At 52.8% G+C, this 25,389-nt stretch overlaps 1 protein-coding gene across 2 annotated transcripts in view; it reads left to right on the forward strand.

Annotated features, from left to right (window-relative positions):
* Window positions 1-1,168: 1,168 nt before the first annotated feature.
* The window catches only part of LIMK2 (LIM domain kinase 2), a 26,136-nt gene continuing 1,915 nt past the window's right edge, over window positions 1,169-25,389 (forward strand). The window contains exons 1-14 of one of the 2 annotated variants that reach the window (XM_006762087.2): window positions 1,170-1,611; window positions 9,925-10,060; window positions 10,761-10,870; window positions 11,421-11,609; window positions 12,794-12,899; window positions 13,261-13,457; window positions 15,162-15,348; window positions 16,201-16,287; window positions 16,775-16,906; window positions 17,122-17,178; window positions 19,136-19,201; window positions 20,638-20,812; window positions 21,578-21,633; window positions 22,837-22,994. In XM_006762087.2, the coding sequence (XP_006762150.1) occupies window positions 1,559-1,611; window positions 9,925-10,060; window positions 10,761-10,870; window positions 11,421-11,609; window positions 12,794-12,899; window positions 13,261-13,457; window positions 15,162-15,348; window positions 16,201-16,287; window positions 16,775-16,906; window positions 17,122-17,178; window positions 19,136-19,201; window positions 20,638-20,812; window positions 21,578-21,633; window positions 22,837-22,994 (1,709 nt within the window). In that variant the 5' untranslated portion in view covers window positions 1,170-1,558. Of the gene's footprint in view, window positions 1,612-9,924; window positions 10,061-10,760; window positions 10,871-11,420; window positions 11,610-12,793; window positions 12,900-13,260; window positions 13,458-15,161; window positions 15,349-16,200; window positions 16,288-16,774; window positions 16,907-17,121; window positions 17,179-19,135; window positions 19,202-20,637; window positions 20,813-21,577; window positions 21,634-22,836; window positions 22,995-25,389 lie in introns of both variants that reach the window. The other variant, XM_015562902.1, reaches the window with a different exon arrangement.

Below are 25,389 nucleotides of genomic sequence, written 5' to 3' on the forward strand. Positions count from 1 at the left end.
TTATAATCCAGTCACCACCACCTTTGCCACACACTTTCCTGTCATGGTGACAGGGTGACCTCAGTGGAGAGGAGTCTGTGCCCGGTGGGAGAGGGCTGGTGTCATTCCCTCAAGTTCAACCACGAGGTCTGGCCGTGCCCTAGTCCTCTCCAGCAGCCCTGCCTTTTCTCTCCATCGTCCTGTCGGCAGGGGATAAAGGGCTTTTCCAGAGGTGGGCTCTGGATTGGGCATCCCTGGGGCTTCAGGCAAGCCTCCACTCCAGATACCAAGGCCCATCATCCCCACAGTTTGAGAGGTCTGGTTACCATGGACACAAAGAAGCACCGCTGCCCACTACGGCCAACGGATGGCATTCTGGGAACGAGCAAATGAATGAGAGAGGGGGGACAGGTGACTTGGGCTCTCGTCCCCGCGCTCGCTCCTACTTGCAGAAGGGCGTGGAGGGAGACGTTTCCGGGCTGAGGGCTCTGGCTCCGGAGTCACGTGGGCCTACACTGAAAACCCAGCCCCGCCGCTGACTGGCTTTTCTGGCCTTAGAACTTTCCCTATTTCTAAAGTGGAGGTCATTGCCACCTCAGAGAAGTAGGAGCATGCTTATGCAGCACTTGCCCCATGGAGCAACGTCAAGTGTCGTGTCGGTTACCACCGGGCCTGTTTCCTCATCCTCGGTGCAGATCTTCCCAGAAGAGGAGTGGCAGCCCCCGCCGGCCAGTTCTGGGAGTTGTCCCCAGGCCAGGCAGTGGGAAGGGATGAATGGGGAGCCTAGTGCCAGGACCAAGGCGATGCCAGAACCCAGAGGGCATCTCTCCGGACCTGTCTCTCGGGCCAGAGAGCCCAGCCCCCCTTCTGGGGGCGTGGCTTGGCCTGGAACGGGTATCCTGGGCTTTTTCTGCACCTCCGAGCCGTGATACCATCCTTTGGGCGGCTTCTCGGGCTGGGGAAACGTGGGGGCTGATGTGCGCACCCTCTCTCCTGCCCTGCCCTGCCCCCGAGCTCGGGGATGGACGCTCAGCCGGCCCTGGTTATTGTCTGCAGCGGCGCCTGCCTACAGCCTCCCTTCAGCCCAGCTCCACCCCTTGCCTGCAAGGTCTGTTTCCTAATAGCTGCTCCAACCACACACCTCGGTTCCGCGAGGAGCCCCTCCTCTTCCTCCCTCCCTCCCTCATCAGGGGTGGGGCCGAGGGGGAAGGCTAACTTGACAGCAGCGCCTCTTTCTTAGCTAGTCACCGGCCCGGCCCCAGAATGCCTGTGTGTGTGTAGCCTCCGCAGAGAGGTGGTCCTCCCGGAGTCCGAGGGGCCGCCGGAGCTGCTGAGAACTGGGCGCGGGCGGGGTGGGGGGTGGGCACCGTCCCTGCCATGAGCCCCTTTGGGAATCTGCAGGAGGCAAGAGTCCTCACGCCTCTTCAGCTGTTCCGGAGGGAGAGGTGAGCGCTGGGCAGCCGGCCCGCAGTCAGAGGTGCCGGGAGCCCCGGGCCTGTCATGGTGGCCGACTGCAGCCGGCCTGAGGCGCTCCCAGACGGGTTTGCAGCTGAGCTTGTCTGTCTGGTGTGGGAAGAAGATGGGGAGTTACTTGTCCATCTCGGCTTACTTCACCTCCAGAGACCCCTTTCGGTGAGTTGAGCTCTGAGTCCCTCCCTCCCCATCTCCTTTTCTGCCCCCACCCCCACCCCCCTGGTCCTGAAGGGAGGACAGAGTCCTCCCTGAATCTGCTGCTCCGATTTCGCTCCTCCTCTACCCATCGGTTCTGTCAGACCGAAGCCAGTCGAATCTGTTCTGGCAACGGCGAGGTGAGGGATCTGCCCAGAAAGAAGCTCCCGGGGAACGTGGGCCCTCCTCCCCTCCCAGACACACCTGGAGCAGCTTCCAGAAGATGCTGCTGACCTGCCTGCGCTCGGTGCTACTGCTTCCGGGGAAGAGCCCCAACAGGGTGCTGTTCTCCCAGCTCGCATGTTACCTGCAGGCTGTGCTGCCTGCCCAGGAATTTGTCCCAACAAGCAGGATGGACAGGTTTTGCCAAAACCATGGAAGCTGACAGGATCTGGGTGTGGGCAGCCTGGTATACAGCAGGCACTCTTAATGGCAAGCATATTTGCCTCTGGCCTTGAAGGGCGCCTGAGCTCCCAGGTGAATACAGTTGCTAGGGAAAGGCCTGGGAAAGTTCTTCCCAGACAGGGACAATTGGCTTTGGAATGTTCCCGAGCTGCAAGAGCAGCCCCCGCGCATGCCGGGTCTCGGGCCTGAGTACCTCTGGGGCCCTCTGTCCGTGGGGCTCCTGGGAGGGGAAGGACGTGTAGAAACTTTCTCACTACCTCACATCTGCCTTTCTTTGCTCTCCGCCCCACCCCACCTCCAACAGAAACTCCCCAGAGGGTTGGTGGCCCTCGGGGTCCCTCCTTGAATGGAGTCATTCCTGGCTGGGGTGGGGCTTGTTTTCATTCGCTGGGAGCAGCCTGTTGTTCCCCGGGCTGCCTCCCCCTCACCAGTGGTCCTGGTCCACTTCTCCCTTCTGGCTTCCCCAGTCCAGCCTCATGCCCAGAACTCGGTGCTAGGATACTAGTCAGGTGGCCAGGCTCTGGGCAGAAAAGCAGAACACCATGTGGTTTCACGGAACTACTGGACCCTGGTGAAGTGGGGGAAACCTCTGGATTGGGGGCGGGGGTGGGGGATGGAGGGGGACTGTTCCTCAGTGCTGACTCTTCCAGGCATCCTGCTAGGCACTTCATTGTTTGATCTCTCAATGGCCTAAAGCAAGACATTATGCAGCCCCATTTCTCAGATGAGGCCATCGGTTTCAACTGTTAACATGTGGAGTCTCTCTGGCCAGCCTTTCCATCTTCCTCCGTTTTTCACATCATCTGAAGGCTGGTACCTCCCCCAGGGGTGCTCTAGGTTTGCTTTCCTCTCCCAGCAGAGAGGATAGAGAGCTTGCCTGGCATATCAAAGGGATGCAGAGATTCTTAAGAGCAGATGGGGCCCTAGCCGGTTTGGCTCAGTGGATAAAGTGTTGGCCTGCAGACCGAAGGGTCCTGGGTTTGATTCCGGTCAAGGGCACATTACCTAAGTTGCAGGCTCCTCCCCGCCCCGGCCCTGGCCAGGGCTCAGGCAAGAGGCAACCAATCGAGGTGTCTCTCTCTCACATCGATGTTTCTCTCTGTCTCTCCCTCTCTCTTCCACTCTCGCTAAAAATCAATGGAAAAATATCCACGGGTGAGGATCAAAAAAAAAAAAAAAAGCAGATGGGAATTGATCTTGAGTTTAGAGGCAGGTTTTACCAGGTGGAGTCAGGGTGCCAAGTGGTTGAAGTAGCCGCTAGTTTAAGCCGGGACCTCATTAATCCCTTTTACTCTTAATCCTGGACAGGCACTTTGAGGGAGGAGTTGTTCCCTTAGGAGCCAGGCTGCTGGGCCCTTTTTAATCTCTTGGGGGTAGGACCACATTTCTCAGGAGCTAGAGCAGATAATGAACTCCCATCCTGGACCTCTGAGGGCCAGGCTGCCGATGCTGCCCTGGTCTTCCTGTCCTTTGTCCCTGACAACCCCCACCTCTCCCAGCTCTGTTTGCCCAGCTGGGGGTGGGGGGTGCTGACTGACTCACTATAGGCCCTCTCCCCTCCCCCAAAAGAGAGGCCACATTCCTGAAGCCACTTCCAAAGTGACAGCCAGCACTTTGGGCTCTGTGCCCCACAGGAGGGACCACCCAGACCCTCCGCTCTCCCAGGTATCAGTCTTATCAGTCACCAGAAAGCCGCTCCCACCATCAGCCCCCTCCTTCCTTACAGGGTGTCTGCAAGGGCCGATCCCTGACCAGGTCCCTGTCCGTTCCCGGGGCCTCAGTTTTCTCCTTTGCAGAGCACAGGGGGGCTCCCTCCACTTCCTAAGCTTCTGATCATGACCCTTGCCAGATTCCCCAGAACAAATGAATGTCCTTGACCCTTGACCCCAGGCCTCTGGGGGAGTACAGAGTCTGCAGGACTTCTGAGGCTGTGGTCGCAAGGAAAATGATGAAACCAGATTCCACGGAGACATGATGAGGCGTGACAGCATCAAGGAGGGGGAGAGGGAGCCGGGAATGAAGAATGTAATTTCTGCGCCCAGGCAGGTGGTGCTCGGCCAAGTGCATCGTCTTCCCCTGCCAGTGCCACTCATGTCAGGGGTGAGGTGCAGTGACACATGGCCTCCCAATAAGAAAACACCTCAAATTGGAATTTACAAAAGAGGTAAATTAAGGAGTGACTTTTGTCTAATATATTTAGGGGAAATATATATATATATTTCAGGAAGGAAGAGAGAGGGGGAGAGAGAGAGATAGAAACATCAATGATGAGAGAGAATCATGGATTGGCTGTTCCTACATGCCCCCTACTGGGGGTCGAGCCCACAACCCAGGCATTACCCTGACCTGAATTGAACCATGACCTCCTGGTTCATAGATCAGTGCTCAACCACTGAGCAATACTGGCCAGGCCCCGGGATATTTTCCCCCCTTGATTTCAGGGAGAGGGAGGGAGGGAGGGAAAAAGGGAGACATTGATGTGACACATGGGAGGGCTTGTTCTATAGCCTGTGTACATCCAGTGTAATAATGACTGTTTGGTTCCATTACCACATGAGGTTGAAAATGTACCTGCAAACATTGGGCCTGAATAAGTTGCTTGTGAGTGAGGACTGGGTCTATCATATTTCCCTTGGCATCTCCCAGCATAGTCACTTGCCTGTTTGGTCTTGCACATCCAAGACGCACAGTAACTATTTCCTAATTGATAGGAACTGATTAGAATCTATCGATTTTCTAATTGACTGGATAAATAATTCATTTTAGGATCTTCTCAACTCACAAAAATCTGGTTCTGGGCCAAGAAGCAGGTCCATATTGCTTGGGCATGAGAGGAAAAGGGATCTGTCTCCGTTCACCCTTGGTGTTCTCAAATTAAAAAGGGGTCCAGCCTGGCCGGTGCAAGTCAGTTGGCTGAGCGAAGGTTTCATTCCTAGTCAGGGGGCTTGATCCCCAGTAGAGGGTGTGCAGGAGGCAGCTGATCAGTGTTTCTCTCCCCGTCTCTCTCTAAAATCAAGAAAAATATATTAAAAAGAAAGAAAGAAAGGCCTGGCCATATGACTAAATGGTTAGAGCATCACCCGGTGCACCAAAGGGTCATGGGTTTAATTCCCGGTCAAGGGCATGTACCTGGGTTGCAGGTTTGATCCCGGCCCTGGTTGGGGCATGTGCGGAGGCAACCAAGGATGTCTCTCTCACATCCATGTTTCTCTCCCCCTTGCCCTCCCTCCCTTCTACTCTCTAAAAATCAATGGAAAAAATATCCTCAGGGGAGGATTAACCCCCCAAAAAAGAGTGGGAGGGAAATGAACACTTATAGGGTATCTGCTATGGGCCAGGCATCATGTTAGGCATTTGTCCGTAATAATTTAATTCTCATAACCCCATGAGATTTTATCATCACCAGTGTACAGAGGAGGAAACTGAGGCTCAGTCATGAAGTAACTGGCTTTAGGTGACACACAGTAAATGGCAAAGAAGGAACAGGGACCCGTGGGCCTTCAGACTTATTTGTGAGAACCTGAACTGGTTATCTTTTTTTGAAATCTGTGAAATTTGCATCAGTTCCCCGCTGATGCAGAATTACCTCAGTTTGGGTCTGAGCTGCCCGCTGAGCTGGCTGCCAGGGTTTGGTGCGCTGGGTGGCTGCCCAGGCCTCTGTGGTGCTTTGGAAGAGGCGCTGCGAGGTCGTCCTCCGTGCGTGGGGGCCTCTCGGTGCTCTCCCCTGGCCGCTGGAGGGTTTCCGCCCATCACTCTGGCTGCTCAGAAGAGTGCAGTGACCATGCTTGGCCTTGGCTGCAGGGTACCCCACCTCCAAACTGGGTGCCCTGGGGCCTGCAGCCAGGGCGGATCTTCACTTTCTCTTGAAACTTTCAAAAAACACCTTGGCTTTGGGAAGGACACATGGTGGCCACGTGGCGGTTTCTGAGAATCTGAGGTGGGATTTTTGGTTTTTTGTTTTTTTGTTTTTTGTGGGTTTGTTTTGGTTTTGTTTTTTTGAGTAGCACCTTACATTTCCAGAGTGTGTTTTGGGTTCTTTTCTTAAAAGGGCAGAGGCTGCTGGGGAACATAACGCTGTAGACTAAGTGAAGGAGGAGAGTCGTGCCATATGACATGATCAGTTGGGCTCAAGGAAAAGCCTCATGAAGTGTTAACACTGAAGGGACTTGAGCTCTCAGGGCCCCGGCCTCTTATTTTCACAGACACGGAGCCTGAGGCCCTGCCTGGTAGCTGTGCTGCCTCATGGGTGATGTAGTCCGGTGGACATGGCCTCAGAGCCAACACATGGGTTCAGACTCCGCTCCATCAAGTATCAGGGGACGTGCGGAAGTGACCTGATTGTTTTTCAGCCTTCCAGTCTGTAACACGGACAATCCTATCTCCTTGCAGGGTGTGGTGGTCAGGATTAGAGATAATCTGAGTATATAAGTGAGGCACCTCCTAGAGGGCCTGAAATATGGCTGGCGCTCGCGTAACAGGTAACAGGAGCTGTTGTGAATCATCAAAGCTAGGGCGGCAAGTCTACAGTGGCCACTCCTCCAGGGGCCCAAGAAGCCATTGTGTTCTGTTCTGCAGAGAAACAGCCTGGGGACCCGCAGGCCTCCTGTCAGCTGTTCACCTCCCTGTTCTTCAGAGACACCTGTGGTGACCCGACCCACGTTGGCCACGCTGCTGGCGGTGCCTCTCAGAGGCACAGATGTGTGCCTTGGTGATGTCGTTCCCCAGCCAGGTGTTCTCCCCAGCAGGCTGGCATGTCTCTCCCCTGCATGCCTGCACTCGTTTCCCTCACGGCTCCCTCTCCTGGGCCTGGCCGGGGCACTCGCGGCAAACAAAAGCAGGATATTGGCAATGGAAGGGAGGACGTGTTCTGGTGCTCCCGTGCCCTGCAGCGCACATGCCATTACAAGGACGTAACAGGGCCTAGGCGTGCAGTTGGGTGCAAATACGTCTGCGTTGGCTTTTCTCCACGAAGCCACGAGACGGGCAGGACCTGGTGACCATGAGCCACAGAACCGCTGCGCTCCCACCTGGTCCGATGATGGGTCTTGCCACTCCCACTGTTAACAGCATAAAAACCTTTGCTAAGGGCTTACTGACTGTCTCAAGCCCTTTGCTGGGCGCCGAGTCTACCAAGGTAAAATGGGACACTGTTCCCATCTTCTGGGAGCTCACAATCTAGTAAAGAAAGACAGGTACCCAGAAGGTGGGAGGCAAGAAGGAAGCCCCTCCTTCTAATGCGGGCCCTCTGCTGGGCACCTCATGGTCATGCAGAACCTCATTTAATCCTACCCTGAAGGTAGGTGGTGATGCTACCATGTCACAAATGAGAAGGGAAGCAGCTGGCCCAAGATAAGTTAGGTCAGCGGTTCTCAACCTGTGGGTCGCGACCCCTTGGGGGGTCGAACGACCCTTTCACAGGGGTCGCCTAAGACCATTCGAAAACACATCTATAATTACATATTGTTTTTGTGATTAATCACTATGCTTTAATTATGTTCAATTTGTAACAATGAAATTGGGGGTCACTACAACATGAGGAACTATATTAAAGGGTCGTGGCATTAGGCAGGTTGAGAACCACTGAGTTAGGTGGTCAGCGGTGGTACTGAGGTTTAAACCTTGGGTCATCCAGGGGAAGACATACATGCACAGAATCAAGGGGATCTGTGGTGTAGTTTACATTTTACAGGTGGGGAAACAACCTAGAGAGGGAAAGGGGCTTGTCCAAGAGTATGTAGCACCGAAGCTCTTGAACCCGGATCTGCCGATTCAGAGTTCATCCACGGTGCCTTCTACGGAGAGGAGTGTGAGCTGCATGCCCAGAAAGGGGTCTTCCCCTCGCCCCCTTATAATGCCTGGTTTCTTTTCCAGCTCATTATACGTTCTTGGAAGGTGGAATGGGACCTTGTCTATTTATCTTTTAGGTCTGCAGTGCCTAGCAAATCACTCTAGTAATACACTTGTCTTACCCTTCACAGTGTGCAAAAGGCTTTCCTTCAGCATTAACTTACCCACTGTTCACAGTGGTTCTTTGTAGTTGGATGCCGCTGGTCCCATGTTGTCAATAAGGAAAAATTACTGAGAGCTGTCCAAAGCTATCTCGCTAGGGCAGTAAGTGGCCAGCAACGTGAGCTACCACTACCGTCCTTTTTCATAGTTAACCCTTGCTGAGTCCCCTACTGTACGAGGCTTTTTATATGAGCGACATGCACTTGGATACATATGATTTCACTGTCACAGCAGTTCATTTTACGGATGAAGAAACCGGGTCAAAAAAGTGAAATAACCTGCCCAAGATGACATAACTAAACTAATCCAGGGTCAGGATTCAAACCGAGAGGCAGCGCTTCTGGGAAGCAGGGGTGTGGCCAATGCCGGTGGTGTGAGGCCTTCACAGGAATAGAGAGTCTGTTAACTAGAAGGAAAGAGCTGGCCTCAGCAGGCCAGGGAGCTCTCCGCGAGGAGGCTCAGAGATGAGGAGGACCTCGTCTGTGCAGACATGGCCTGAGAACGCATACCTGGCCTGACCGAGGCGGAGCTTCAGGGGACTGGAGGAGAGAGGAGCTACATACATGGGCCTTATACAGCGTGCACAGTGCTAATAGAATTTGTTCCCTGCCCCACAATATGTTAATTTTGAAATTTTTCAAATACATAGAAAAGTTGAAAGAGCCCTGGCCGGTTTAACTCAGTGGATAGAGCGTCGGCCTGCGGACCAAAGGGTCCCAGGTTCAATTCCGGTCAAGGGCACGTAACTTGGTTGTAGGTTCCTCCCTGGCCCTGACCCGGGTTGGGGCACGTGCAGGAGGCAGCCAATTGATGTGCTTCTCTCACATTGATATTTCTCTCTAACTTTCACTCTTCCACTCTCTCTTAAAGGAAAAAAAATCAATGGAAAAATATCCTCGGGGGAGGATTAAAAAAAAAAAGAAGAAGAAGAAAAGTTGAAAGAGTAGTTCAAGGCTATCCATGTACCCTTCACCTAGATTCATCATTTGTTAACTTTAAGCCACTTTATCTGTCTATACACACCACAGTATTTATTTATTTTTGCTGAACTGTTGAAAAGTAAGTTGTAGTTATCTTGACTTTCACCCGTAATTAATGTGCTTCTTCTAAGAATTCTTCTGTGTAACCAAAATATTGTTATTATATCTAAGAAAATTGACAGTAAATTCACAATATAATGTATAGTCCAAATTCATATTTCCTCACTTGTTCCAAAAATGTCACTCAAAGCTGTTTTTTGTGGGGGTTTTTTTAATTCAAGCTTTAGGCATTGCATTTAGTTGTTATGTGTCTAGGCATTTTTAATCTCTGTAGCCCCTGCTCCCCACGGTATTCACTTTTTGGAAGAGTCAAGCCCAGTTGTCTTACCAAGTGATTCACATTTTGGGTTTGTCTGATTGTTTCTTTTTTTAAAAAAAATAATATGGCTTTTAAAATTTATTTTGTTTTAAAGAGAGAGGAAGCAAGAGGGAAAGATAGAAACACCACTCTTGGTTCATGGGTCGACACTCAACCACTGAGTCACATTGGGCAGGCTAATTGTTTCTTTAGCTTAATATTTTGAGGGAAAGAATGCCATGTCAGTAATGCTGTTGGTGCAGGGTACATTTTGAAAAGAGGTGAATGAACTTCTTTGGTTACTCGAGATACCTGTCTAGCCCAGAGGCTCTCACCTGGGGCCATGATTAGGCTTCAATCCTTGATATACACGTTTTCCTTGGATGTGCATTTTTTCTGGGAGCGGCTTCTTGGCTCTTAATCAGATTCTCCAAGCGTTTCAAGACCCAGACAGGTTAAGAAACACGGGATCCGAGAAACGTGGATTCCAAGAATCCAGGAGCGTCTCCTTATCTTGCCTTCCAGGTGTTCGGAATGCCAGGAGTCCCTCACCAACTGGTACTACGAGAAGGACGGGAAGCTCTACTGCCACAAGGACTACTGGAGGAAATTTGGGGAATTCTGCCATGGGTGCTCTCTGCTGATGACCGGGCCTGTCATGGTGAGTGAGTCCCTACATCTCTGCTCCTCGTGGCCACCAGAGTCCACTGACCGAGCCTCCAGTTCCCTTTGGTCATTCATCTTCTGGTCTTTTCATCAGCCAAGGCCTCTCTCTTCATTTCATCATCTAACAGGTGTTTGTTGAGCACCTATGAAATAGTGCCGGGTGGGATCCTACCCTCAAAGACTTAACAAGCCAGTGTTGGGTATGGGTGAGTAGGCAGGCATGGAGGAGACACAACACAATGGGGCGAAAGCCTTAAAAGAGAGAGTTATAGGTTGAGAGGAGGATACATGCACCCAAGCCGTGGCCAGGAAATCAGAAAGGGAGACCCTGGAATGAGCTAGCAGAGAGAGTTCTGCCTCCCCTGCCTGCTCTAAGACAAAGGGCTGTGAGCCTAGTCATGGATTTGCCAGCTCTGTGTTGGAGAAACTGTGAGCCTTTCTAATGGGGATGATTACTCCTGGGCACTTGGTCTCATGGCTGAGACCAAAACAGTTTTTTGCAATCTCGAAAATGATAGGGGGGCACCAGTCTGGCACTTCCTCCGGACACTTGAGGGCAGGAAGTGCAAAGGTACATTCTTGCCCGGATCCGCAAATCCTTAATCGGAGGTCACTCACCCACCTCTGCCCTCAGTCTAGCAACAGCGAGGACTCACTTTCTCCATCTGTCCATCTTTCTCCCCACCTGCTCCCAGGTGGCCGGGGAGTTCAAGTACCACCCAGAGTGCTTTGCCTGTATGAGCTGCAAGGTGATCATCGAGGATGGGGACGCATATGCCCTGGTGCAGCACGCCACCCTCTACTGGTAAGATGTTGGCCCTGTGTCTACCTTCCCCTATAAGAATGGCCGAGAGAGGGACGGGCAGCATGAGTTGGGCGGAGACTACTGGGGTATCAGAGCCCTGGCTTCCTATCACAGCAGTGTTCTTAGACTGTTCTGGAAGCTGTGAGCAAGACAATTAGCATCCCTCTGACCTCTGTCCTTACCTACTGTGAGAGTAACGACATTCTGCCCTGCAGCCCTCCAGAGGGAGAGAATGGCTAGGAAGTCACTCTCAGAGGACCCCAGAGCATTAAAGGCAAAGGCCCCTTAGAGCTCACTCCGTCCAACTGTCTCCTTTGATACAAGAAGTCGGGCTGAGGCCCAGAGAGGGGAAGGGGTTGGATTCTCAGTGGGTCGGAGGCAGAGCAAAGAGAACCCAGGCTTCTCATTTCGAGTGGCCAGCAGGATCATGGCAGGGACAGTAATCGTGGGGCTGTGGGTCCTATTGCTTGAAGTCACGTGGTGCAATGGTTGCTGGGGTCTTCCAGGGGGAGCTCCGGGACCTTAGCCCCCTTCCTGCTCCTCTCCCCAGTGGGAAGTGCCATAATGAGGTGGTGCTGGCACCCATGTTTGAGAGGCTCTCCACGGAGTCTGTTCAGGACCAGCTGCCCTACTCCGTCACACACATCTCCATGCCAGCCACCACCGAGAGCCGGCGGGGCTTCTCCGTGTCCGTGGAGAGCGCCTGCTCCAACTATGCCACCTCTGTGCAAGTAAAAGAGTGAGTATTTGAGGACCCCAGAGCAGGAGGTCTTGAGCCGAGGCCATAGGTGGGCCTCAAAGGGGCTCAGAACTCCAGAGTCTTATGCTGAGCCCCCTCCACCCTCATCTCCTGTCTTTCTCCTGGCGCTCGCTGTGCTGTAACCACACCTGGACCTTGGCGCTTACCGTGCTATCTGCCAGGCTGCTTCCCACCAGATACTTAATGCCGGAACCACTCAGCCTCACGTGTCAAGTGTCAGATCATGTTAGCACTTTGAAATTATCTGGCTTGATTATGTGTATTAGTTTGTTTATCAGTTGTCCTCTCCACGAGTTCCTTCTGGAACTTGTCTTAGTCTTGTCCAGTACTGCATGCCCAGGGCCTGAAACAGTGCCTGGCATATCGTAGGTGTTCATTGATTATTGTTTTGTCGGTTGAGCTAATGAACGGAGGGAGGAAAAAGAGATTAAGACTCCACCCTAGGTCCAGGCCAGAGATCAGATGGGGAAGGTGTCTGTGTCCCCCTCAATACCAGTAATGAGGTGCCTGTGGCTGCTAACTCTGTACAATCGTGATTGTGCACTTAACGGTGTGCTGCGCACTGGGTGCTCACAGTGTAGGTGAGAGTTACTAGGTTTGGGGAAGTCAGGAAGAGCTGAGGTCTGCTCCAAAGCCTCATTAGATGAAAAGGGGAGGGAATTGTGTTCGGGGCAGAGGTAGGAGTCTGTGGTTGTGTCTGGTATAGGTTGGGTGGTTGGGAGTAGCCAGAGAGGGAGTTGTTAAGTCATGGAGGGCCTGGATTATGAAGACTCAGCAGGTCTATTAAGGGATTAACGCAACAAAGTGATGCAATCAGGTTAGCATTTTAGAAGGATCGAGGGTGTGGAAGTTGGGTGGGAGGGGAGCAAGCCTAGAGATGTAGAGGCCAGTTAGGAGGCTGTTGCATGATCCAAGTGAGAGACGTTGGTAACTATGGCGATGGAGAGGAGGTAGGGTTCTCCAAGATGGTGAGGGTGGGGGGCAGGGAGGAAACTCCAATGGGGAGGATGGCGCCCAAGTTTCTGACTTAGGCCACTGGGTGAGTGCCCCTCTCTGTGCATGGCCTGGGCCTTGGGGGCCAGTTACTCTTCCCTGCACAAGTGAAATTGGTCAAGCTTGTTTTTAGGATTCCTTCACCCGTTTCAACTCCCGTCTGGTCCTAGGGTCAACCGGATGCATATCAGTCCCAACAACCGCAATGCCATCCACCCTGGGGACCGCATCCTGGAGATCAATGGGACCCCCGTCCGCACACTCCGCGTAGAGGAGGTAGAGTGTGTGTCCAGTCTGTCTGTGGGTGTGGGGCATGGAACAGACCCCCTGGGAGATCACACTGTGACCTTCACCCTTCTCTCCCCCTCGTCTATCTCTTTGTCTTGCCACTGAGCCTGTGACCACTGGTGACCTCCTGTGTCAGCCTGGCATGTCCCCAGGGCTGCAGGGTTGGCCTGACAGATGGGGAAGCTGACAGGATGCCAGGCAGAGGGCACTGTGGGGTACTGGCATCTGGAGGCCACTGTTAGCCAAGCTGAGCCTGGGCCGCACTGCGCGTGGATCCTCTGGGCTGACGGTGGGTGGACTGGGGTAGCCAGCCTGTGGGATCCAGCCTGACGCTGCTCCTTGGCCACAGGTAGAGGATGCAATTAGCCAGACGAGCCAGACACTTCAGCTCCTGATTGAACACGACCCCGTCTCCCAGCGCCTGGACCAGCTGCGGCTGGATGCACGGCTCTCTCCCCACCTGCAGAATGCTGGGCACTCGCACACCCTCAGCACCCTGGACATCAAGGAGAACCTGGAAGGGACTCTGAGGAGACGTTCCCTAAGGTGCCCACGCCCATCACCCTGGTTCCGTGCTGCCCCAGGCCTGTCCCTCAGATGAGGCCGAGCTGGCTTTCGGAGACCAGCAGAGTCAGGAAGGGAACCAGCTGGCCACAGACAGGCTGGCTCTGAGGATTGTGCTGACCCAGCGCCCCGCAGGGAGATCACAATTTCATAACCAGGACCTGTGCGCGATCTAACCCAGCTGTCGGCCAGGTTCCCGTAGAAACCAGAGGGTCAGACTGTCCACTGCACTCCTGAGCTGGACCCCGAAGGGCAGCATGGCCCGAGGGGAAAACACGGAGCTTAGGGGCTGGAGTTGGGGCACAGGTGGGATTAAGAAATATAAATAAGGATGTTGAAAACTATAAAACAAGGAGGAATGCAAGTTGTTTTGGATTTGAGGGACCAAAACCAAGTATGTGGGGAGGCTGAGAGAGCAGGCGCTGGAGCACTGGCTCTCCAGGCAGGCACACCCCGACGGCACCTTCTAGCTGAGCTGCCTCCCTTCGCGTATCGCTCCATCTTGCCTGGCCTCTGCCTGCATCTGTGAGGTGGAGTCGCAAGATAAAGGTGGCTGTCTCCCCAGTTACGTAAGGACTCGGTGTCAGCAAGGATGCAGAGCAGCCCAGTGTCAGCACTCAGCAAAGGCGAGGTGCTGTTAGTGTTACTAGGAGGCAGGTTCTTAGTCCATTGGCTTGGCTTATAGACATGATCAACCGAAGGAGTCAGGTTCTTGATCCGCCCTCCTGACCAAACAGGCCGAATCGCTCAGGGCCCTCTTGGCTGGCGTCTGTTGGAAATCGGGCCCTCCGGACAGGTGGCTCCTGTCACTCCTGGCTGCCCTCTTGGCCTCAGTCAGCACGAGCGAGCTGGTGGCGGCACAGCGCCAGAGGGCTGAGAAGGCCTGGGAAGAGGGAGATGTGGGTGGGGTGGCCAGAGAGCTGCTCAGATACCTAGAGGGCCATCACGTCACGCACGCACGAGAGAGGCCAGCTCACCTGGGGTACCCCTCGGGCACACTCGGCAGGAGGCGGGGCAGAGAGCAGAGGCTGGGAAGCTGCCAGCCGGCTGTCCTTGCTGGGAAGCCCAATGACACAGGTGTGTCCCCGGAGAGGAGGTTGCAGGGTTGCAGTCCACCTTCAGTGCTGCGGACTCAGCGTCTCGTCCTTCCTTCAGGAAGTCAAAGGAACAGTCACCAGCCATTACTGTGACCGGCTGCTCTTAAACATGTAGACATACTGGCTTTATTGCTGTAGAAATGATACACGCTGATTATTTTTAAATGTAGGAAAGGTAGCCAGATACAAAGATGTGCAGAATATCCCAAATCCCAGTTGGTCATTTTGGGGGATGGCAGTAGGCTAACACTGTGACCCCCGTTAGTGCCTCGAATGGAGCAGACAGGGGCGGCGGATCACTGTCTACTGTGCTGTCCTGTACTGAGCGCCATGAGCCAGTAGTATGTATCATTCATTCCAGGTGAGAAGTGAAGTACTCAGGGTTCCCGCTTTGAATGTACTTAAATACTGATGTTTGCAGCCCCCACATGGTATGTCTGTCTGACCTGAGAGTCCCCTTCCCCAATCATAGGTCCTGAACCACATACGTTGGAAAGGACAGGGTAGCTCTGAGGTGCCTGCCCCCAGGGTTTCCTGGCAAGTCTCTGGGGGCTACCGTATCCCTAGCACCATCTTTCCTCATCCTCAGGCGCAGTAACAGCATCTCCAAGTCCCCCGGCCCCAGCTCCCCAAAGGAACCCCTGCTGTTTAGCCGTGACATCAGCCGTTCCGAATCCCTTCGCTGTTCTAGCAGCTACTCCCAGCAGATCTTTCGGCCGTGTGACCTGATCCACGGGGAGGTCCTGGGGAAGGGCTTCTTTGGGCAGGCCATCAAGGTAAGCACGGGCAGCAGCTGTTCTGTTCCTCTGCCCCTCCTCCCTCCCTCGCCTTCTTTTGGGGAATTCTTATCATGTGGTCTCACCGTACGCCCTGCAGGACACCAGGCCCCCTTCCTGGCTGCAGGTGGGGGTGTAAGGGCTGCACCTGCCACCCCAGTCCTCCCAGGCTACCTAAGATCAGCGTTGCTGTTGCAGTGAGCTTGGTGAACCCGGAGCCCCGGGTTGGGAGGAGCTGTGCCTGTGGCCCGCCCTATCCAGGCAGTGGGTGTTTTTAGGCGCCCAGAAGCCCCAATGCTGGGCATGCTGCAGGGAGCCCACGGGGGAGTGGCTCCTGCCTCCCTGATGAGCAGTCTCGGGGACTAACCTCTCTCTCTTTCTTTCCTCCTCCTCCTCCTCTACTGAGAGCTGGGAGGGGGGGTCAGGTAAGCCATGTGTCTCAGCTTTTGGAGCATTGGGGCTGGAGAGCTCACCCCCAACCCCCTCAGCCTCCCTAGCGCATGTCTGTGGCATTGGCCTTCCCGCCCCTAGATTTCTGTTCACCTGAGGGACTCACTCCCTTCTCAGATGACCGGAGCCCCTGCCTGGCTTGACAGCCCCTCCTGCCTCATCCCACACTTCCCTTTTCCGGGTTCTCGCTTCTCTGTGCATGCCCAGCTCTCCAGGGACGGGGGTGTGCTCCTCTCTGAGTCCCCTGGCGCCTCATGCTGTGTCTTCTGCACATGAACTCTGTCCATCTGACCTGGCTCAGCGCCTCCTCCAGGGGATGGGATGGCCAGCTGCGCTGATTTTCACACGGTTCTCCAGAACTGCCTCTGGTCTCTGCACCCATGACAATCGCCCTCCTTGTAGGTGACACACAAAGCCACGGGCAAAGTGATGGTCATGAAGGAGCTGATTCGGTGTGACGAGGAGACCCAGAAGACCTTTCTGACTGAGGTAAGAAGAGGGCGTGGTTAGGAGTTTGGTGTCACTGTTGGAAGAGGGAGGAAGACGTTACGAGGTGCTCACAGATAATGGGGTGATGGACATGAAAGCAAACCGATTTCGTACAACTAGATGCTGTAATTACCACCTGAACCCCCTGCTAAGGGAGCCTAGCGGGGCATTCCAGAGAACTAACACTCCAGAGCGTTTCCTTCGCCTCTCCCGGGTTGCTCCACTAATGCAGCTGGGTGCACCTGGGGTCTAGGGGCTGTCCCCCCACTCCAACACCCCTCCCCCAATGCAATTCCTAAAAAGGCAGGATCCTGAGGGTAAGGCCTGTGGGGCCCTCCCCGTCCACGCGGGCGTATTCCTCCCCATCACACACCATAGGAGGTAGGAGATGCAGGTTACACTGATCATGCTGACCGCCTGGAGGCAAGGGGTGAGGAAGACACAGTGTGAAGTAACTGCCCGCCCTTCTTGGCCTCCCCACCCCCAGGTGAAGGTGATGCGCAGCCTGGACCACCCCAACGTGCTCAAGTTCATCGGGGTGCTATACAAGGACAAGAAGCTGAACCTGCTGACAGAGTACATTGAGGGGGGCACGTTGAAGGACTTTGTGCGCAGTGTGGTGAGTGTGCCATCTCCGTTGTCCCCAGGAGCTTGGTGGGTTGTCAGTGGGACACCTACGTCACTACTACCCTGAAGCCATGCTAGCCAGAGAGACTCACTGCTTTACCTGCAAAGGCCACGATGGGTGGGACTGGGCACAGGCAGAGACCATGTTGGGGCCCACTCGTGGTCCAGGGTCCAACAGCCTCTGATGGACATTCCCCCATTCTGCAGGACCCGTTGCCCTGGCAGCAGAAGGTCAGGTTTGCCAAAGGCATCGCCTCTGGAATGGTGAGTCTTGGTACTAACCTTGCCAGCGGGTTGGCAGGGGAAGAGGCGGGACGGCAGTTGGGAGAGATGCAAGGATTGCAGGCAGGCATTAGAAGGCAGCTCGTGTGGGCTGGGCAGCTAGTGCTAAGCTGCTCTCTGTGCCAATGAAATTGACCCCCGATGGCTCTTCTCAGCTCACAACCCTGCTCTCAAAGAATCCAAATCTTCAAGGGCAAACAGGACACGGGCAAGGCGAACTGGAGAAAAGCAAACTAGCACAAAATGGCCTGGCCTTGTAGACACTGGGTGCCCAGGTTCTGAGGGCCTCTGGAGCCAGCAGAGAACCTAGCTGCCTAGGAAATCTGAGGAGGGGGAATGCGTGCGAGTTGAGCCCTGAAGGATGGGCCAGAACTGGATGAAAGTTCCTATGGGCAGAGGAGCCCCGGGCTGAGGAGGAGGAAGCAGCCTGTGTTCCTGGGAAAGAATGATACCAACGATGGCAGTAACTGACAGTTGCTGAGGGCTTTCTGTCCGCCAGGCAGGAGCTGAGGGACTAGCATGCATGTGTGTGTCTATTCCTCATGGCAACCCTGGTTTCTATATGAGACACTGAGGCCACTAAGGGATAGAACTGGAAGCCTGGGGGAGTCAGTCCTGAGGTTTTAACCACTGCTCTTCATGTGGGTCCATGAAGACCATATTAGTCTTGGGGTACATTAAGGCCCCTGTATCTTAAGCTAAAGAGTCAGGCTTTATGTAGGAAGACAAAAAGACAGGTGTAAAAGATTTATTTTTTAGTATGTTTTTATTTAATTCAGCAAGAGGAAGGGAGAGGGAGAGAGAGTCAGAAACATCAATGCTGAGAGAGAATCACTGATGGGCTGCCTTCTGCATGCCCCCCTACTGGGGATCAAGCCCGCAACCCAGGCATGTGCCTTGACCGGAATTCGAACCATGATCTCCTGGTTCATGGGTCAAAGCTCAACCATTGAGCCACACCAGCTGGGCTAAAATATTTTTAAGCAAGCAAGCTTTGTGGCCAGAGCTCTTCTTTTTTTGCAGAGGAGTCTGGTGTGGTCAGAAGGTTGGGGTAGGATTGGGAGAACTCGGCGCAGGGCTACCTGGGTCGGGGGCTAATGAAACATTTCAGGTTTCTGAATTTTAGGGGATGGCTGGGGGCGGACAGGAGATTGGGAGGCAGAGTGGAGTCTGAATGGAGAGAGGGGTTGGCAGTGAGGGAATAGGTGAAAGGAGAAAGAAGAGTTTGGTTGGTTAGAAGAATGTTGGTTTCATTTAGCTGACGTTTAGGGGGTGGCAGTAACATTTAGGGGGTGGCAGTAACGGTTGGGAGACATGTTTGGGAAGAGCTAGGGTAGGTGCCTGCCTGGAGGGGGAAATAGCAAACCGGCCTGTTTGGAAACATTTGGTTGGGAAGAAAGAGAGGTTAAGGTGCAGACACAGAGCAGGGAGGGTGCTGAGTCTCGGGGAAGGGGAATGTCAGGAATACAGGGCCCGCTGGCTCAGGAGGAGGTCGCTGATTCCCCGCTCACAGCCAGGAAGGATCCAGGGTAGCTGAAACCAGTCACTGGGATGAGGGAGCCAGGGCTGCTTACTTCAGAGGTCCCGGATCTACGTAAATGGGTAAAGGAGATGGGGACATGCAAGAGCCAGGGCCCAGGACGGTTGGAGATTTCAGGAGACAGCAGGGAGAGCTTAGAGCAGCCACTGGGTTCGGGGCCGCCGAACTAAGGATGGGCAGGAGGCAGCAGCAGGGAGAGAGGAAGCCCAGGCGGTCTTTGGCTTTCCGTTGGTGTTGGGACAAGGGAGTGAGGGCAGGGGGGCCTGGGCTCTGGAGTCCAGGTTGGGTTCTGAAGGCGGGTGGGGTTGGCCTGGACGAGAGCCAGTTCAATGGCCCAAATCCGGAGTCAGCGAGTGGTTGGTTTCCTGGCCATCGGCCTCAGCTCTGACTCTGTTTCAGGCCTATCTGCACTCCATGTGCATCATCCACCGGGACCTGAACTCACACAACTGCCTCATCAAGCTGGTATGTCTCGCTGTTCTGGGTCTCCCCGGGGCCAGCCCTCCAGGCTTCCTGGTCGCAAAAGAATTGACTGTCCTTCTTCTCCTAGAGCTCCTATCTTGCCCTTCCAGCTGCCTGCAGTGCCCTTCTCTGTCTTCTGAGCTCTCAGACACTTGCAGATACAGCTCCAGCCTTTGAAATCCTTTGGTTGGAGGGGTTTTTGTGCAGACAGCCCCATCACGTTCCTGGTTTTGCCCCCTGATGGTCCTGTAAAGCAGCTCACGGTGGACCCCGTTTTACAGCTCTGGCGCCTGAGGCCAGAGCTAGTGCATTTGTAGTGACCGGGTTAGGGGCCTGCATTCCTCCCACTGGTGGGCCAGCTCTGATTGTTATAATGTTATTCCTCCTGTTGACTTGCAATCTGGCTTCCTGGGTGCCCACTAACTGTCCCTGGCTTCAACTTCTGGACCCAAACAATCTTAATACCTTTTCCACATGACTACTCCATAGCTACTTATTTATTTTTTTAATCCTCACCCAAGGACATGTTTTTCATTGATTCTACAAAGAGAGGAAGGAGGAGAGAGAGAAACATCGATTGGCAGCCTCCCATATGTGGCCCAACCAGGGATCCAACCCCAAACCTGGGTATGTACCCTGATCAGGAATCAAACCGGAGACAAGACCCTTCAGTGCATGGGACGATGCTCTAAGCGACTGAGCCACACCAGGGCCCCCAGAGCTATTTGAAGAGCTTTTCTCCCCAAATCCCCCCCCCCCGCTGATCAGAGACTTCTCCCCTTTTTTTTTTTTTTTTTTTTTTTCTGTCTCATCCTGATTCTAGCCATGGCCTTAAATCTTTTGGGGAAGCCTTGGTGGGTGTGACTCAGTTGGTTGAGTGTCGTCCCATGCACCAAATGTCACCTGTCAGATTCCCAGTCAGTAACATGCCTGGGTTGTAGCGCGATCCCCAGTAAGGGGCATGCAGGAGGCAGCCAATCAATGATTCTCTGTCATCATTGATGTTTCTATATCTCTCTCCGTCTCCCTTCCTCTCTGAAATCAATAAAGAAATAAAAAACTTCTCTCCCCTTCTCTCCCCTTCTCCCTTCATTTTTCCCTAAATTCAATAAAAACATGTTTAAAAAATATTTGGGGGGACAAGGCAGGATGGGGGACAAACAAAACGAAATAAATGCCCTGCCCTGCCTCTGAGTCCCACTCTCTAGTTCTCAGAGCCTTCCCCCTCCAGGCTCCAGGGGCTCTGCTGTGAGCACCCCCAGGTCTCGGGAATCTGCTGTGTAGAGATACCAAACTGCTAGCAAACAAAATGCCGATCCTTTCTGTCAGTGAGGACTTCAGCTGGGACTCACTCTCCTTTGCTGCCCATCTTTTCTCTCCTTAATGACTCCTCTTAGAAATGTCCCCACTAAGTCCTGACCTGGCCCTTGTCCCACCAGGACAAGACCGTGGTGGTGGCAGACTTTGGGCTGTCACGGCTCATAGTCGAGGAGAGGAAAAAGCCCCCAGTGGAGAAGGCCACCAGCAAGAAGCGTACGCTGCGCAAAAATGACCGCAAGAAGCGCTACACAGTGGTGGGGAACCCCTACTGGATGGCCCCTGAGATGCTGAATGGTGAGTACGGGTGCCCTGAGGGGCCATGCCTCCCGAGGGACGTGGGGGGCCACTTCTCACAGCAGAGCCCTGGGAGCTCCTGGGGAGGCCTGTGAAGGGTACGGCAAAGTTCCCGGAGCTGAAGGCCGCATTTCTATCCCTCGCCAGACAGACGGGACCTCATAAACTCCTTCCTCCCTGAGCGCAGGCCCAGGAGCTAGTCAGTGTCCCACCCGAGGTTTAGGGTGAGGTCTGGCTGAGACTTTGTGCCCCAAGGTGAGGGCTCAGGCTACCTACTGCCTGATTCAGCCTTTCCTTCTCTCTCTGTGCTGAGAACTGAAGTGTGGCGCCCTCTTGTGGATAATGCTCACACCAGCCAGAGGTGCTGGCTGGGAGTCTTGAAACCCACAGGGTTGTGAGGCCTCAGAAATGAATGGTCGGATACAACCCTTTTTGGAATCTGAGGCCCAGAGAAGCTCAGTGGTTTGCCCAGGAGCACACAGCTGGCTAACGGCAGAGTCCAGGTGAACCCAGGTCCCGCGCCCTCTCACGGTCCCGCACCGTTTCGTCATGGGCAGTGTTAGTTTATAACATCCTTCCAAGGCAGCTCGCCCAGGGCCAAGGAAAGGCGACTTCCAGGTGGTCCCAGTCCCGGGAAGCCTTCGGGGTGTCCCCACGGATCCTGTTCTAGTCCTGGTTCTCGGTGGTGGCCTGGCTTGGCCCGAGACTCGGTGCAGAGCAGGTAAGGGACCAAACCTAACAGCCCGCTCTCCTGTGTTCCCCAAGGAAAGAGCTACGACGAGACGGTGGATGTCTTCTCTTTCGGGATCGTTCTCTGCGAGGTGAGCTCCCGCACGTAGGCAGGGCCTGAGGCAGCAGGCCCAGCAGCTCTGCCCTGCCTCCGAACGGAGGCTCCTCCTCCGAAAGATGAGTAACTCGCCATAAAGTCAACACGAGTGTAGGGTCACCTGGTTCATGACACGTCTCTCGCCACAGTCGGATTGCATTGGTCCCATAGGCTGGGGCAGGATTTTTCTCAGGTGAGAAAACAGTCTCAGAAAGGGAGAGTGGCTTGCTCTTCGTCACACGGTCAGTAAGGGGCAGGCCAGACATGGAACTTCACTAGGAAAGGCAGATTGTTCATGTGGCCGCCTGTCTAGCCCGAGGCAACCTTTCCCCTGCCCTCAGCCTGGAAGTGGAAGCAGTCACTCCAGGAAGTTCCAGCCCGTCCAGCACAGTGCTAGGCACTGGAGGGGACAGAGTGAGTCCTGGGAACAGCCCTGCCCTTAGGAACTGAGTTCAGTCGATCTCGAAGCAGTCGGCCCAACACATAAATTCAAGGGTTTCTGTAATTCCTACAAAGTAGTGAGTGATAGACAACGGACGATTGGAATAATGAAGAAAGGTTCTTTTAAAAATTATTATTTTTTTAAATTGATTTCAGGAGGAAGGGAGAGGGAGAGAGATAGAAACATCAGTGATAAGAGAGAACCATTGACCGGCTGCCTCCTGCATGTCCCCTACTGGGGATAGAGCCTGAAACCCGGGCATGTGCCCTTGAACAGAATCGAACCCGGGACGCTTCAGTCCGCAGGCTGACTCTCTATCCACTGAGCCAACCGGCTAGAGCAAAAATTGTTTTCTTTAATAGAGATCAATTGAGTATCTACTCTGTATAAAGCAGTAGGCTGGTGCCATAGGATTTCAGACATGCATCAGACCCAGCCCCTCATTTCACAGAGCCGGACTCTGGCAGGGGACACTGCAGGGCAGGGGGATGTGTGGAAACTGCCCCTCCAGATTCAGAACACTGGGCTTCCACTGCAGTAAGACCTTCTAAACCCTCCCCAGCATTCAGACTCTCAGAAGACAAGTCCGGATCAACAAGACGTCGAGAGGCAGGGCTGGGGAGGGTGGCTCTTTAACCTCAGTTTTCATCTTCCTCTTCTGCCCGTGCTTCCTGTGCACGCGCCAGCATCCCTCTCCCCTACCATGGGCCGCACCCCCCATAGTCCCTGTCTGACCAGCTACCTTCTCGCCTGCAGATCATCGGGCAGGTGTATGCAGATCCTGACTGCCTGCCCCGCACACTGGACTATGGCCTCAACGTGAAGCTTTTCTGGGAGAAGTTTGTCCCCACAGACTGCCCCCCAGCCTTCTTCCCCCTGGCCACCATCTGCTGCAAACTGGAGCCCGAGAGCAGGTTGGTATCCGCCCCTTTGCCCCAGCCCACAAGGTCCTAGGAGGTTTGCCCCGCCTTTGGCTGTCCCCATGCCCTTCCCAGGCACAGGGGTGGCGGAAGCCTTGAGCTCAAGGATGTGACTGTCAACCACTGAAGGCACCAGACAGCTGACATACCAGGTGGGGGTGGGGAGGATGAGATCACAGTTAAAAGTGACCTGGGTGTGCCAAAACCGGTTTGGCTCAGTGGATAGAGCGTTGGCCTGCGGACTGAGGGTCCCAGGTTCGATTCCGGCGGCTGATCGATGTTTCTCTCTCATCGATGTTTCTGACTCTCTATCTCTCTCCCTTCCTCTCTGTAAAAAAATCAATAAAATATATTTTTTTAAAAAAGTGACCTGGGTGTAACAAAGACACAGCCATTAAAAGAAATGTTAACAGAACTCACTCAAACCTATACCTTTCTACCAGAATAAGTGTCTTCATGTCTCCATACTCCCCTGTCCATGGTCACACACACCACACACACATTTTTTATAGATCTATGCACTCAAATAGAGAAAAAAATTTTATTTTACCCTGCAATTTCCTTGTTACTACCCAGGCTTCCTGTTTAGCATTTTTGTTAACTACATGAAGTCCTATTCTAGGAAACTCTCTGAACATATTGTAATATACATAATGTAGATGTTCAGGTTTTTCTAGTTTCTCTTTACAGTAGGTATTACTACAGTGAGCATCTTCATGCATTTAGCTATTTTCTTCCTTGAAAGAAATCTTTTTAAAATTACCTTCATTTCCTCAAGTTATAACTTTCATTATTACCAAAGTTACCCCAGGAATTTTCAAGTTTGTGCATTAGAAATCTAGAATCTTTGTGCTTTTTTTCTGCTAACAAAAATCATGTTTCTTTTAAAAGACAGATTCACACACTACCAAAATACCTAGCCCGGGAATTTTGTATCTTCTATAACAGTGATGGCGAACCTATGACACTCATGTCAGAGGTAACACGCAAACTCATTTTTTTGGTTGATTTTTCTTTGTTAAATGGCATTTAAATATATAAAATAAATATAAAAAATATAAGTCTTTCTTTTACTATGGTTGCAAATACCAAAAAATTTCTATATGTGACACGACACCAGAGTTAAGTTAGGGTTTTTCAAAATGCTGACACGCCGAGCTCAAAAGGTTTGCCATCACTGTTCTATAATCTCCTAATTAATGTGTCCCTCAACACTCTCCTCACTCCCCAACTCCATCTCCCCAAGGTGACCAGTTGGCACATAATCTTTATTTTTAAACTAGTGGCCCAGTGCACGGATTCATGCACATTGAAAGAAAATTAATTAGTAGAAATACTTTAATATCACTGTTTACCCTTTCTCTATAATAGAAGTATCAGAGATGAAAGAAAATTAGTAAAATGTATGTGAAAACAATATATAAATTGATTAATAAATAAACAATAACAACATAACAACAACCCTGGAAGGTTGGCCAGCCAGGGAGGGACCACAGGAGGGCTCCAGGGCATGTCCAGCCTGTCTCACCCAGTCCCCATCGGCCAAACCCCAGCAGCAGTAACCTACCGGTCAGAGTGTCTGCCCCCTTGTGGTCAGTGCACATTATAGCGACTGGTCGAATGGTCAGAAATTTAGTATATTAATATATGCAGATGATTTATAAAAGTCTGCTGTAGAGTCGGGATTGGCTGGTGGGAGGCTCTAAATCTTGTTCCTTCATGGGCCCAAAGACCACAGTCCTTTAGTATAATATACCAAAATAAGAGCAGGAGGAAAAGATGTGAAGCTGTACAATATTTGTTTGGTAATACCCCTTCTCAGTCATCCTAAATGTCTGTCTTGCATTAAAAAATATTTACTGAGTTAACCAATGAATGCATAAATAAGTGAACAACAAATCTATGTTCCTCTCTCCCTCTCCCTGTCTCTCTCTTCCCTCTCTCCTTCTCTCCCTAAAATCAATGAATGGATTTTTTTTTATAAAAAGGCACTTAGGCCTGGCCAGCATGGCTCAGTGGTTGAGCATCGATCTATGAACCAGGAGATCACAGTGCAATTCCCAGTCAGGGTACATGCCTGGGTTATGGGCTCAATCCCCAGTGTGTAGTGTGCAGGGGGCAGCCAATCAATGACTCTCTCTCATCACTGATGTTTCTCTCTCCTCTCTCTCTCTCTCTCGATCTCTCTATCTCTCTCTCTCTCTCTCTCTCCCTCTCCCTCCCTCCGTCCCTCCCTCCCGCTCTCCCTTCCTCTCTGAAATCAATAAAAATATATTTTTAAAAATGAAAAGAAAATTTTTAAAGACACTTAGTCCAATCCCACCTTTAATGATTGCATTTTCTCCAAGACATGGGAGGAGCTTTTTTTCTCCTGCACTTTCTGTTTCTC

The sequence above is a fragment of the Myotis davidii genome, unplaced genomic scaffold (assembly GCF_000327345.1).
Source record: "Myotis davidii unplaced genomic scaffold, ASM32734v1 scaffold478, whole genome shotgun sequence".
Classification (NCBI taxonomy): Eukaryota; Metazoa; Chordata; class Mammalia; order Chiroptera; family Vespertilionidae; genus Myotis; species Myotis davidii.